At 46.2% G+C, this 14,460-nt stretch overlaps 2 protein-coding genes across 2 annotated transcripts in view; one reads left to right on the top strand and one right to left on the bottom strand.

Annotated features, from left to right (window-relative positions):
- The window catches only part of MRTO4 (MRT4 homolog, ribosome maturation factor), a 366,835-nt gene that overhangs the window by 82,349 nt on the left and 270,026 nt on the right, over window positions 1-14,460 (bottom strand). The window lies entirely within an intron of this gene.
- UBR4 (ubiquitin protein ligase E3 component n-recognin 4) overlaps window positions 1-14,460 on the top strand; it is a 151,596-nt gene that overhangs the window by 32,576 nt on the left and 104,560 nt on the right. The window contains exons 15-25 of the mRNA XM_060200953.1: window positions 657-844; window positions 1,772-1,931; window positions 2,290-2,375; window positions 6,029-6,198; window positions 8,051-8,333; window positions 9,529-9,664; window positions 11,003-11,082; window positions 11,931-12,059; window positions 13,081-13,263; window positions 13,489-13,611; window positions 13,699-13,928. Of these exons, the coding sequence (XP_060056936.1) occupies window positions 657-844; window positions 1,772-1,931; window positions 2,290-2,375; window positions 6,029-6,198; window positions 8,051-8,333; window positions 9,529-9,664; window positions 11,003-11,082; window positions 11,931-12,059; window positions 13,081-13,263; window positions 13,489-13,611; window positions 13,699-13,928 (1,768 nt within the window). The remainder of the gene's footprint in view (window positions 1-656; window positions 845-1,771; window positions 1,932-2,289; window positions 2,376-6,028; window positions 6,199-8,050; window positions 8,334-9,528; window positions 9,665-11,002; window positions 11,083-11,930; window positions 12,060-13,080; window positions 13,264-13,488; window positions 13,612-13,698; window positions 13,929-14,460) is intronic.

Raw genomic sequence — 14,460 nt, 5'->3', positions numbered from 1 at the left:
ACTGGTAAAGACGTGGGACTTGGAAAGCAGAGCATAGGAAGGGACACTCCTTGTTTGCTGTTATGAGTAGCAGAACAAAACTAATGGAAATCCCTTTTGCCTTGACTGGATAAAGTTTTAACACCTCAGATTATTTATTTTATTTTTTATTTTTTTTCCCTTTCCTTTTTCTGCCAGATCTTTGCTCAGCTCTGGCTTATGGTGGTGCTGGTGATGTGATGTGGCACCTCAAAATGGTGGTGTGGGGGATTGAACCTGGGACTTTGGAGCCTCAGGCATGAGAGTATGTTTGCAGAACCATCATGCTGTCTCCCTTCTCCCACTCAGATTCTTTATTACCATGTCTGTGGGAATGATGTATAGTGTTGTATAATGTGCTATACTTTGGATTTAATTGACAAGTGATAATTTGCTCTTGATATTGCCGTAAAGTCACGTTACTTCTCATCTTTAGAAATACCAGTTTTATTGTGGTATGATTTACCGCTGATAAATGTTGCTAATTGATGGACACTTTGGATAAGGTTTGACCAATGAGTGCAACCGCGTGACTACCCTGGCAATCAAGATAGCCTTGTGTTCTTGACGTTTTTTTCAAAGCAGGTGCTTCAAAACCTAAAAACCACTTGTTTCTTTTTTGCTTTCTCTCTGTTCAGATGATGACAGTGAGCCTATCTTGGGGCAGTGGTTTGAGGAGACCATCTCCCCCAGTAAGGAGAAAGCAGCACCTCCCCCTCCTCCCCCCCCCCCTCCTCTGGAAAGCTCTCCTCGGGTCAAAAGCCCCAGCAAGCAGGCCGCGGGGGAAAAGGGCAACATTTTGGCTAGTCGCAAAGACCCTGAGTTGGTGAGTGTTGATATGTGAGGTTAGTGGGAAAGGGAATGGAGAGAGATTCAAAGATTTTTGCTTAGGATTTAAGTATATTGACTATCTGAATAGTTTTTACTCCCGAGGATTGATTGTCAGAGGGTTAACAGCATAATCCTTGGAACTGTATGTAAATGAACTTGAATTTTTGCAAGCCGTAGCAGTGTCTCGTGTCATATAAGGGGTTGTCTCAGCTCCAAGGTGCTGTGAAGAATCACAGGCCGCTCACAAAGATGTGACATGTTCTGACTGCTGCCTGTGTCACCAGTCTTTACTGCTGACATAATCGTGTCGCTCTGTCCTGAAGGTCAAGTAGCGACTGTGTCAGACGGAGCCTGCTTTCACACAGCTGGTTTTTGTTAAGGATGTGATCATTAAATCTTCACATACGGATCCAGTTTTTTTTTTTCTCTCTCTCTCTCTGGTTATGTTGATCTCAGAGTTGAATTTATCAGGATTACCTTAGCAGTGGACAGACACAGGACTTTATCCAGAGGAGGAAAAGCACAAGCCAGTCTGTTATAAAGTTCCGTCTTCATGTAATAGTTGATGAAATCCTTTGTTAAATTGGCAACCACTCTTTATTTAATTATTTTAAATTATTTTATGTATTGGATAAAGATAGAAATCCAGAGGGAAGGGGAGATAGAGAGGAATAGAGAGACACCTGCAGCTGCCCTGCTTTACCACACCTGAAGCTTTTCCCCCCTGCAGGTGGGGCCAGGGGTTTGAACCTGGATCCTTGCGCATTATAACGTGCACTCAGGCAGGTGTACCTCTGCCTGGCCCTGGCATATTGTTCTTTACAAAAGATTTGTGGGCATGTTCTGTTGTTTCTTTGTATTGAGGACTTGCAGGAGCTGTGGGTGCATGGCCCTGACAGAGCTTTGTGTGTGCTCTTTCTAGTTCTTAGGTCTGGCTTCCAACATCTTGAACTTCATCACCTCTTCCATGCTTAACTCTCGGAATACTTTCATCAGGAACTACCTGAGTGTGTCTCTTTCAGAACACCACATGGCCACCCTGGCCAGTATCATTAAGGAGGTGGACAAAGACGGACTCAAGGGTTAGTAGGCATTGGATATATCTGGTGGATTATTTTATTCTTCAAAAATCTTTTTAATAGTGTAATTTTTAAAAATTTTCTTTTATTTATTGGATAGAGACACCCAGAAGTCGAGAGGGAATAGGGAGACGGAGGGGTGGGGTGGGGTGAGAAGAGAGACACCTGCAGCCCTGCTTCACCACTCACGAAGCTTCTCCCTGCAGGTGGGGATCCGGGTCCTTACCCTGTGCACTCAGCCAGGTGTGCCACCACCCAGCTGCGCAGATTATTTTTTTCTGCTGGAGTTTGAGTACTGATGGGGTGGTGTGATGACTCACGCAGCTGCTTAAATATCTGATCTGTCTGATTTGTCTTGAAGGTTCATCCGATGAGGAGTTTGCTGCAGCTCTCTATCACTTCAACCACTCCCTAGTGACTTCTGACCTTCAGTCACCTAACCTGCAGGTTTGTTTGCATAATGATCATTTAAAAAACAAAAACATAATTAATTTTCTTTTTTAAAATATTTATTCCCTTTTGTTGCCCTTGTTTTATTGTTATAGTTATTGTTGTTATTGATGTCGTCGTTTTTGGATAGGACAGAGAGAAATGGAGAGAGGAGAGGAACACAGAGAGGGGGAGAGAAAGACAGACACCTGCAGACCTGCTTCACCACCTGTGAAGTGACTCCCCTGCAGGTGGGGAGCCGGGGCTCGAACTGGGATCCTTAAGCTGGTCCTTGTGCTTCACACTACCTGCGCTTAACCCGCTGCGCTACCGCCTGACTCCCCAAAACTTTTTTTTAATTGGGATCAGTGGTTCATAGTCAGCAGTAAATACCATCGTTGGTGCATGTGTAACATGTCTCAGTTTTCCACGTAGCACTCTCACCTCCACCTAGGCCCTCCTGCCATCGTGTTCCTGAAGTCTCCCCCCCCCCCCAGCCCTTTAGTGCAGTACGCCAGATCCAGTCCATGCTCTGCTTTGTGTTTTCCTTTCTGTTCTTCTTTTTTTCTTAGTGATTTAATATTGATTTACAAAATTGTAACAGGAGTGTTTTTCCACCACCAGAGTTCTGTGACTCTCAGTTGGAAGCGGCAGTGGTTCTCTGAAGGCCACAGATACTGTTGTGACTTTATGATTTTGCCCATTTTTTCTATGGTCTTGTCTTTTCTTCCTATTTATTTATTATTGGATAGAGACAGAGAGAAATTGAGACGGGAGAGGGAAATATGAAGAGAGACAGAGAGATGTCTACAGCTCTACTTCACAACTTGTGAAGCTTTCCCCTGCAGGTGGGGACCAGGGGCTTGAACCTGGGTCCTTATGCACTGTAATGTGAGCACTTAACCAACCCGCCCTCTTCTCTTCCTTTTTAAGCCATACCTACACCTATTACTACTTCTGAATGCCCTTGCTTTTTTTTTCCTCTTCTCTCTCTGGGTCCTGATGGAATTGAGTTTCAGAGCCCTCTGGTCATTTTTCCTAACATTTACCCCTCTGGGAGTATGGACCACAGTTTTTTGAGGTGTAGAAGGTAGGAAGTCTGGCTTCTGTCATTGCTTCTCCGCTGGACATGGATGTTGGCAGGTGGATCCACACCCCCAGCCTGTTTCTGTCTTTCCCTAGTGGGGCAGGGCTCTGGGGTGGAGAGGTTCCAGGACACATGGGTGAGATTATCTGCCCAGGGAGTTTAGGAAGGAATTTAGTTTAGCTGCACCTGCAACTTAGTGTTAGGAGGCAGGACAAAATGTTTTTATTTATTTATTTATTTATTTATCAATTCCCTTTTGTTGCCCTTGTTGCTTTATTGTTGTAATTATTATTGTTGTCGTCGTTGTTGGATAGGACAGAAATGGAGAGAGGAGGGGAAGACAGAGAGGAGGAGAGAAAGACAGACACCTGCAGACTTGCCTCACCAGGGGCTCAAACCGGGATCCTTAAGCCGGTCCTTGGTTTTGTGCCACCTGCACTTAAGCCGCTGTGCTACCACCCGACTCCCAGACAAAATGCTCTTGCATAATGGCTCTGTGACCCTTCTTGCCTGAGGCTCTGAGGTTCCAGATTCAACCCCTGCGCCACCATCAGCCGGAGCGGAGTGGCGCTGTGGCCCCCCTTTCCTTCTCTTACTCAAATATAACAAGTAAACTATGTTTTAGAATGTTTAATAAGTAGGAACCATAAAGTGAGAATGATGTTGGTGAGAATAGGGATTTTTAGGGTGCTAAGAAGCTAGGAAGTCACATTTTAGATGTGCTCTTAGGGGCCCATGACTGTAGTGATTTTTGCCTGAGCAACATGCAAATAGGCTAAAAGTCTTGTCTGGGAAGATGGTTTGAGAGTTAAGACTCAACCTAGAAAAGTGGATTAGAGAAGAGTAGCTCCTGACATGAAGAAGGTCTGTAAATACTGTTAGCTGTCTACCCCGTCAGTCTGACCAGGCCCTGTCTGTTAACATTCACCTGTGTGCCCTCCAGCTCCCTGTCAGTCTGAGCTCACCGTCCATGGTCACAGCTGGAACATTCTAGGCTGCTCTCATGTCAGGCCCCGTCTTCCTCGAGGGGCAGAGCAGGCTGACCAGCCTCCCTTCAGAGTGGGGAGTCCCCGCCATGGCTGCTCTGCAGTGAGGGCAGGTCCTGGAGAGGCCCTTGAAAGGGCTTATGACATTCCTGCTGGAAATGACTAGTGATGGCAGAGGGTCTGTTAGAGGCCTAGGCCCTTCGCATCTATGGGGGAACCCTAGGATCTGGGCCCCGGGTGATGGGGTGACCAGCATTCTTGATAGGTCGCTGAAGGCGGAAGGTCTCGCTCTGTGATTGCTTCAATCTGAGGCAGAAAGGCAGAGGCGCCATGACCATCCACTGGTTGCGCTGGTTTAGTTGAGTTCAGCAGACTTGGTAAGTATCACAGGCTAAGAGATGGAGAGGACAGGCATCAAAACATACAGGCAGGGGTGGCGCAGCGAGTTAAGCGCACGTGGTGCAACGCGCAAAGACTGGCGTAAGGGTCCCGGTTCAAGCCCCCAGCTCTCCACTGGCAGGGGCGGGGGGGGGGGGTCTGCAGAAGTTAGAATTCAGTCAGTTTACAGATTTAGCACAGTAATCATTTGAAGAAATACGTTCTTAGACTCCAGTGTAGGCTGTTACAGAACTTGAAATAATCTACTTTCCCCTGGACTTATAAGATGATAAGTTAACCGGAGTGTAGTTTCACGCTGCTCTCACCTCCAGAGAACTGTTTCTTCCCCCCACCCCACTCCATACGGTGAACCTGAAAGCCCCCTGCCCCGACGTCCTCAATAGCAACTCCCAGTAGACTGTTGTTCTGGTAGCTGAAGAACGTGGCTTGACTCAGAATCCTCTCACTGGAAAGCACTAGGAGATCATTCCAGTAGGCCCCTCTGCCTTAATTAGGAGAATTAGGAAATCAGGGCTGGGTGGTGACGCACCTGGTTGATCAAGCGCATATGTTCTGGTGCGGAGGGACCCCGATTCAGACCCCGCCCCGTCCCCCGTCTCCACCTGTAAGGGGAAAGCAGGGCTGCAGGTGTCTCTCTCTCTGCCCTCCTATTCCTCTCTTTCTGGCTGCTTCTATCCAGTAAATAAAGATAATAGAAAGATGACGATACTAGTATTAGATAGTATTACAGGGAGGGAGGGAAAGTGGATGAGTACACATGTTCTCATAAACCAGATGTGGTTCAGGCCTCTGGGCCCCACTTACAGGGAGAAGCCCTTTTCTTTAGACTACTTCAAAATCTGAATTTCTGAGTCCATCCTTACTTTCCTCTTTCTTGTGTTTTGGGAGAGAGATGAGACTACTGCTTACCACTCAGGATAACTCTGTTTTTTTTGTTTGCTTATTTCGAAGAGTCAGGGACAACTAGAGCACCTCTCTGGCATATAAGGTGCCCAGAGTCCAGCTCTGGCCCGCTTCTGTGCAGTTCTGGGCTCTGTTAACTGTGTGGCCTTCCAGGCCAGGCCCTCCTGTAACAGGCTCCTTGTGGTGTGGAAACAGTGACATGACAGTGTCGCCCACCTTCGGTTTCCCCCCTGGGATTGCTAATGGCCGCTTCTTTCTCTCTCTCCCTCTCCCTCTCTCTCTCTCTCTCATATCAGAACACACTGCTGCAGCAGCTGGGAGCTGCTCCTTCATCCGAGGGGCCTTGGCCTTTGGACATCCGCCCTCAGAGCCTCTCCGTGCTGGCGCGTCTCCTGCTTACCTGGCAGCACAGAGCCGCTGCTCAGGGAGACCCTGATGTCCCCGAGTGCCTTCAAGTCTGGGACAGGTGAGGTGACTGCGGCAAGTCCCATGGTGGGAGAGGTTGTTTGCTTTACAACTCTGAAACAGTACTCTGATGACAACATTGGAAGTAGTGGGCCTGAAGGAGTGTAGATGGGAGAAGTTAGGGGAAAATGTCTTTTCTTTATTTTTTAAGATTTTATTGATTGATTGATGAGAAAGATAGAAAGAACCAGATATCTCTCTGGTACTTGTGCTATTGGGGACTGAACTCAAGACCTCATGCTTGAGAGTCTACTGTTTTATCCACTGTGCCACCTCCCGGACCACGGGAAAAAGACTTACTTAAAAAAAAATATATATATATGTATATATATGTATATATATATATAGTGATCTGGGAGGTGGCGCAATGGATAAAGCGCATTGAACTCTCAAGCATGAGGTCCTGAGTTCAACCCCTGGCAGCACATGTACCAGTGTGATGTCTGGTTCTTTTGCTCTCCCCTCCTGTTATTCTCATTAATAAATAAAATACTAGTGTGTGTGTGTGTGTGTGTGTGTGTGTGTGTGTGTGTGTGTATGTGTATGAGCTGGATGGTGGTGCAGTGGGGTAGGGCACATGGTGTGAAGCGCAAGGACCAGTAAGGATCCTGGTTTGAGCCCCCGGCTCCCCACCTGCAGAGGCATCGCATCGCAAGCAGTGAAGCAGGTCTGCAGGTGTCTCTTTCTCTCCCCCTCTGTCTTTCCCTCCTCTCTCGATTTCTCTCTGTCCTGTCCAACAACAGCGAGGGCAGCAGAAACAACAAGGACAACAAAAGGATTCGTATTAGAGGCACTGAGCCCCAGCGATAACCGTGGAGGGAATATAAGTATATAACTTCCGGCCAGGAAACCTCATCTTTCTTTAGCATATGGGATATTAGATTTGGTGGCAATTATAGGATAGAAGCTGAATGCAGAATATGATTGATTCTTGACCTGTTTTTTTGAAAGAGCAGGAGAGGCAGGGAAACTGCTCTGTTTATTTTACCTTCAACGTGAAATCATTTGGAGTACTCGGGCATTTCTGGATGACTTTTAAAGAATTCCTTTACTTGGGGCAAGCTCAGACTAATCAGCTCAGTCCTCTCTAAGTAGACCTCTGGCTGCCATTTTCTTTGCGTGGTTAGGAGTCTTTAGTTTGTTTTCTTACAAGGCTTTCTTTGCCTTTTCTGTTTCCTTCTTCTGTGACCAAATAGCTCTAATACTAGATTTAAGAAATCGTAAGCCCCTTGAGTCCCGAAGACCCACTATGCTTTTCTGGGTGGACTCTTGCATGAAGGCTGGGAGGGGGAGGGGGAGGAGGTGGGGTGGGGTGGGGCAGGGCCATTTTGAGAATACCCTTATTAAAACACAAAGCTCTTTTCTGGGAGCCACAAGCCTTGGGCTCAGCTGGCTACATCGACTTGTGGTCTGCACTAAAGCTGTTTTGCAAAGTTCTTTGAGTAGTTTGATTTCCTGTTTACTGCTTTATTCTTCACGGAGTTCTTCTTGACTGTTGCGTGTGTGATTTAACCTGCAGTGTAAACTCTCAAAGCCAGAACGAAGCTCCTGAAGGGAGGGGGGTGGGTGGGGAAAGGATAGCTTTGCACCTGCCTGTCCAGGGAATGGCGACAATTAGTGCTGCTGCGGTCACTGAGAAGTGGCAAGGATGGAGGCTTCTTTAGAAGTGGCTTTGACCCACTCTGATTTGTTCTTTAAATCAAAATGTAGTTTTTGATTTCTCTTTTGCCTTTGTTAACTTGTCATCTTAGTGCCCGGGTTCAAGACATTTAATGCTTGCAGCCTTTGCGCTACAGGCTCGGAGTGTGTTCTGACGTTCTCCACCGGGCAACCTCTGCTTTGCTTTCTGGCAGGTTTCTGTCAACCATGAAGCAGAACGCCTTGCAGGGAGTGGTGCCCAGTGAGACAGAAGATCTGAATGTAGAGCACCTGCAGCTGCTGCTGCTCATTTTCCACAACTTCACCGAGAAAGGCCGGCGCGCCATATTCACGCTCATCGTGCAGACCATCCAGGAGCTGAGCGCCAGCGCAGACGCCCAGACGCGGTGTGTGCCTCTTACTGCGGCCCGCCTCCTGCTCATCTTTGACTATCTGCTGCACCAGTACTCCAAAGCCCCCGTGTATCTGTTTGAGCAGGTACGGAGCAGCACTGCCTTCTGTCTTTAGTTGTTACTCAGAGCTGCTCAGCAGTCTCTGGCCAGACCAAAATAGCCTTCTCCCTGAGGCTTCAGGTAGGCTCTTTGTGCTAGGTTTGCAGTTAAACCTAAGACCACCACTGGAATTTCGTTTTTTTAAATTTTTATTTATAATATGGAAATATTGACAAGACCATAGGATAAGAGGGGTACGTTCCCACATAGTTCTCACCACCAGAACTCCATATCTTTCGGGGTGTCTCTCTCCTTCTCTAACGGTCTGGTTCTTTCTCGCTCACGACAGGGGTGACACGAAGTAAGACACCAGGGGACTCTTAGCGTGAATCTAGAATCTGAGTCCTTGAGTCCCAGAGTCCTAGAGTCCGTTTATTAGCAAAATTGACATGAGTTAAATAGAAAAGCAATGGAGGTAATTATTGTTGAAATATGACAGAAATTACAGGTTTCTTAACAGTCAGCATGCCCCCAAGGTAGGGGGCTGGTATGACAGGAATTGATGAGATACAAAACAGTTATTCTCCATGACGTAAGCAACTTAATTATCCAAAGGTATCTGAGAGAAGCATAGGGGTTAAACCCGTAGGGTGAGACAGAGAGAAGATGAATATCAAAAGGCCATATAGTTTGGCATTTCTCTTGTCTGGGGTCTGAGGTGTGTGATGAAGTATGTGATAAGGTGTGTTCTTCTGTGATCAGAAGGTGACTTTGAATGAGTGAATCTGCGGCCATGTGGCCTGCAGTTAATGGAGGGAAGTACTGGGGTATCTGTGGGCCTGAGAGTCAAGAAGGAAAGAACCAAGTCTTGAGTTTCCCCCCTTATGCTCACCTCGGTTGAGAGAGACTCACCAAGAGGTTATCTTCTCAGACCTCCATCCAAGGACGGGGGTGGTTCTCCCTAAGCTCTATCAGGCTTGCACATGTTCCCAACACATATCCAACCCCCTTCCTTGAAAGCCATCCTTGTGCTGGACCATGCTAATATTCTCTGTATTACTCCAATTTTAATAGTATATTTGCTGCTGAAGCACCCACTCTATGCTCCAGCAGAAATGCTTCCCAAAATTAGTCACAGGAAATCTGAAGCTTTGGTTTGTGACTCATTCCATCACTCTACTTTGATGCTTGGAGCGAGGAGGAGAATGACTTTTTGCCTTCTTCACTTGTGTTTTTAAAAGGTGCAGCATAACTTGTTAAGTCCACCTTTTGGGTGGGCAAGTGGATCCCAAGACAGCAGTAGCCGCCGGGTGACCACCCCTCTCTATCATGGATTTAAAGAAGTAGAAGAAAACTGGTCAAAGCACTTTTCATCAGGTGAGAAAAGAGGCTGTCTGGAAGAAACAGACTGTCTCTCATTGGTGGTGTTGAATTTGGGAAACTCCTGGAGGATCTTGGGTTATTTGAGTATATTCCTGGTAGGTTTGACATTTCTGAAGATGATTACTATTTACAGAAACAGACTTTGCATATCCCATATTTAGTTAAAGTTAAGGCAAGAACTTCTGTCTCTCAACAAGAATTTGGAATCTTGGAGTCTGACCATAGAATGAAAATATAGATTCCTACCTAGCACTCTAAGTGATTAAATGTACCTTTTCTTTATAGACACGTGGCTCTATCCCACAGTATAAATTTCCACTAGAGTGTAAGTTTCCTGTAAACCACGGGAGAGTAGTAGGAGCTGTGACCCTCTCTCGCGTCTGCTATGGCAGTCATTCATTGGAGGAGGTGCTTGTCATCTTGGGAAATGTTGTTAAGTGTATTTTGTTTAAACTTTCACCAAATTTCAGTTTAATTTTACTGTCTTTGGGATCTCTTATTAGATCAATACTTATCTGTTATTGAAGAAAAAGCATTGTGGTTTAATGCTCTCAATGTAATGATAGGATTTTGTTGATTAACTTGATTATCTTATACCTTGACTGACACCTGGAGCCTCTGGGATGATTCTGCTCCAGTCTCCTACGGAGGCATGGAGATCTCTGGAGACATATTTGCTTGTCAGAGCTGGGTGGGCACTGATGCCAGTTAGTGCTTAGAGGCCAGGAGGATGCTCCAGACACACTGCAGTCACAGGGCAGCGGTGCCTCTCTCTCTTTTCTAAAAAGTTAGAAGGGCCAGCCTGTGGCCCACCCAGTGAGCATACACATTTTCGTGTGCAGGAGCCAGGGTTCAAGCCGTCAGTCCCACATGGGGTGAAGCAGTACTACAGGTGTCTGTCTTTCTTCCTCTCTGTCTTCTCCTTTTCTCTCTGTTGTATCAGATTTAAAAAGAATAAAAGCCACAGGAGCGGCAGATTCATCGTGCAGGAACCCCCCCCCCCAACCCTGGTAGCAGTAAAAAAAAAAAAATATATATATATGTATATATATTTTTTTACAAGATGCATTTATTTGTTAATGAGAGAGACAACTTGAGCATTATTCTGGTACATGGGATGCTGGGGTTTGAACGTGGGAGTCCATGGCTTGATTCACTGTGTGCTATCTCCCTGTCTCCTGACAGCAGCCTATTATAGCAAAGAATTACCTGGCTTCAAATGTCCGTACTATTGCTGGGACTTCCTGAGCTAAAGTTACCTTAGTTTTTACACTTTATACTCATTAGAGTTGAGAATGAAACTGTCCTTTTAATAAGCACATTGTTTTTCAGATGCGGTTCCACAGCCCCGGTTTTACTGTGTCCTTTCCCCAGAAGCCTCAGAGGATGACTTGAACCGACTTGATTCTGTGGTAACAAGAATTACACTAATTAATTAATTCAGTGGTGCTGGGGATTGAACCGAGGGCCTTATACACGAGGCATACGTGCTGCCACTGAGCTGTATGTGCCCAAGTCATGCATGGTAACAGGGATTTTTCAAATAGCATTTTGTATGTGGGCAGATGGTCTTTCCTAAACTGTCTTGTCAAGGGAAAATGGAAAGGCTTATGTAATGAAGGAGTTTGTATTGTATTTAAGCTTAATTAAGGAATTACCTGGGGCCAGGTGGTGATGCACCTGGCGAAGTGCCTGTTACCTACCATGTGCAAGGTTCAAGCCCTTAGCCCCAACCTGCAGGCGGAAAGCTTTACAAGTGGTGAAGTAATGCTGCAGGGGTCTTTCTCTCCCCCCCCTTTATTTTTATTTTATTTTATTTTTTTTAGCAGAGCATTGCTCTGTTCTGGCTTATGGTGGTGTGGGGATTGAACCTGGGACTTTGGAGCCTCAGGCACGAGAGTCTCTTTGCACAACCGTTATTCTGTCTACTCTGCCCTTTTATTTTGAAATCTATCTATTAAGACTTTTTCGGTAGAGGGCATTATTCCTAATGGTTGACACCTCTGATACATAATTCCTGAAAACTGTACGTGTTAGCATTTGTCATGTAAATGCTTTAATAGGCAAAAGTGTTGACGTGTCCTATAGCCGATACTCGTCTCTCATAAGCCAAAAACTGAGTTATGACCCCAGTGTGGGGATGTGCTGCATTCCTGCAAATATTAGTAACTTAGTGGGTGATTTATGTTAACTAATAAGGTTACGAGAGTTTATGGTAGTTGGAAAATGTATTTCAAAATGATTGTTCTTTGGCCATTAGGCTTGTGAAATCCTCTTCTCCAAGCTTGTCAAGTATGATGAGCTTTACACAGCGCTGACAGCCCTGCTCGCGGCTGGATCCCAGCTCGATATAGTCAGGCGGAAGGAGAGCAAGCACATCACAGCTCTGGTAAGAAGGGCCACGAAGGCGCAGGGTCCCACACAGTGGGCAAGCACTCCTCTCACAATTTGTGCATCTAGAAATGTCTAAGTATTCATTTGGAGACCGACTTCAGCATTTCTGTGTTTTTGATTGTTAATGCTCATCTTGGAGATAATTGGATTGTTTCCCCATTTTTATAATATTAAGAGAAATGGGGCTTTGAGTGTTAAAAGCACCCAAGTCCTGTATGTTCTGTGAATGATGGTTGGTGTTGAAAGCCTCATATTTGGAACACTTTCTTTGGTCCCATAGTTGGATGTGGTTGGTTTACTTTAATTTTTTTTTTTATCAGAGCATTATTCAGCTTTGACTTATGGTGATGCCAGGGGTTGAACCTGGGACTTCTGATGCCTCAAGCATGAAAATCTTTTTTGCATTACCATTCTGCCTTCTCCCCAGTGCCCCCTTCCCTGTTCGTGTTTTCTGTGGTGTCTGTACCTTGCAGTCCTAAGAGCAAGTCAGGCCACAGAGAGGATCAGCAGGTTGTGAGCCTGCTGAGTAGAAGCTGCTGATCTCTGTTGCTAGAGGGTAAATGACTGGGGAGCTTCCTTGCTTTCTTTCATTTTTCAGTGATTTAGTAATGGCTTACAAGGCTGTAAGAATGCAGGCTACAGTTTCACACCACACCCACCATCGAAGTTCTGTGTGCTCCTCACCCCACAGCCCCAGTGATAGCACCATAGTTCTCGTGACGTCTCAGAGACCTGAGGGATCTCAGAGCAGCTTTTTTTTTGTCTGTAAAATGTACAGAGTATGGAGCGAATTATTGTATGTGTATCGTAGCATTTTCTGCTGTAGTATCAAATATATTCTCTAGAAAGATCTGGAGAGCAGTTTTGAGAGCCACATCTCAGTTAAAATTTGAGTCTCAACACAATTTTTTTTTTTCTGTTTTGAGAATCCAGATTTTTGTATTTGGACTATTTCTTGTCATCAGGAAACTCCCGAGACAACAGCAAACGCTGCAACTGCTCTGTGCTTCTTTCAGGAGGCCTGTGCCCTTCAGTATTGCTTCCTGATACTTTGGAGGATTCTAGGGATTCTGCCACCGTCAAAGACTTACATGAACCAGCTGGCCATGAACTCATCTGAGATGAGTGAATGTGACATCTTACACACTCTGCGGTGGTCTTCCCGTCTTCGAATCAGCTCTTATGTCAGCTGGATAAAGGTATTGCGGGGGGGAACACAAACACAGAGCCTGTTGCCAGTGGCTGTTCAGAATCAGTTTCCTTTGTATTTGTGGCAGCTGGTTTTGTGTAGAACCCTGGGCTTCTCACCTGGCAAGGCAACGCGCTTGACCTGCTGAGTGTCTGTCTCCCGAGCTCCGGGAACTTTTGCTTTAAGAGTGTCTGTTTATTTCCTGAATGCTCTACTTTTCTTGCTGTCCAAACAGGACCACCTTATCAGACAGGGCATGAAGGCTGAACATGCCAGCTCTCTGCTAGAACTAGCATCTACCAAGTGCAGCTCAGTGAAATACGATGTTGAAATTGTAGAGGAATACTTTGCTCGCCAGGTAAGTTAGTTCTGAGTCTTCACGCTGCAGCTTGACTTCTTCCGTAGCCTCCATCATAACTAACTCCTACCTCGGCTGTTTTGAAAGATCTCGTCGTTCTGCAGCGTCGACTGCACCACCGTCTTGCAGCTCCATGAAATGCCTAGCCTGCAGTCTGTCTACACCCTTGATGCCGCTGTCTCGAAGGTCCAAGTCTCGCTGGATGAACATTTTTCCAAGATGGCTGCCGAAACCGACCCTCATAAGTCGTCAGAGATCACCAAGAATCTGCTTCCCGCCACGCTGCAGCTCATCGACACCTATGCCTCGTTCACCAGGTGTGCCGGGGATCCCGATTGCCGGGTGGTTCCCTTTCCGTAGGAGTGTGAAAAGAATTCAGCTTGGACTTTGTGCGTGAAAGGAGTGGAGTGTTCACTCCCTGCTGATCCCTTGTACCCGCTCCTCCCTCTCCCTCCCTCCCTCCCTCCCTCCTTCCCCACCCCTCCTCCCCTCCCTTCCCCACTCCTCCTCCCCAGCCCCTCCCCTTTCCCCTCAGCACTGCTCAGCTCTGGCTTATGGTGCTTCGAGGGAGCTGGGGATTGAACCTAAGGATTTTACTTGCTTGCTACAGTGTTATCTTCAATGTGATGGAGTGACTGTTGAAGGAATTTCCAAATAGTTTAGGAAGAATCAAGAAAATGTTTACTTTCCATAAGTATTTAGATACTTTAAAAATAACTAATATTAACAGGAGAGAGGCTAGAGCTCTGCTCCGTTCTGGCTTATGGTGGTGCAGGGGTTAATGCTGGGAGTTCGGAGCCTAGGCGTGAGAGTCCTTTTTCACAACCATTATGCTGTTTCTCCAGCCTT

Source organism: Erinaceus europaeus, chromosome 11, assembly GCF_950295315.1.
Source record: "Erinaceus europaeus chromosome 11, mEriEur2.1, whole genome shotgun sequence".
NCBI classification, from domain to species: Eukaryota; Metazoa; Chordata; class Mammalia; order Eulipotyphla; family Erinaceidae; genus Erinaceus; species Erinaceus europaeus.
This window is presented reverse-complemented; position numbering and strand designations above follow the sequence as displayed.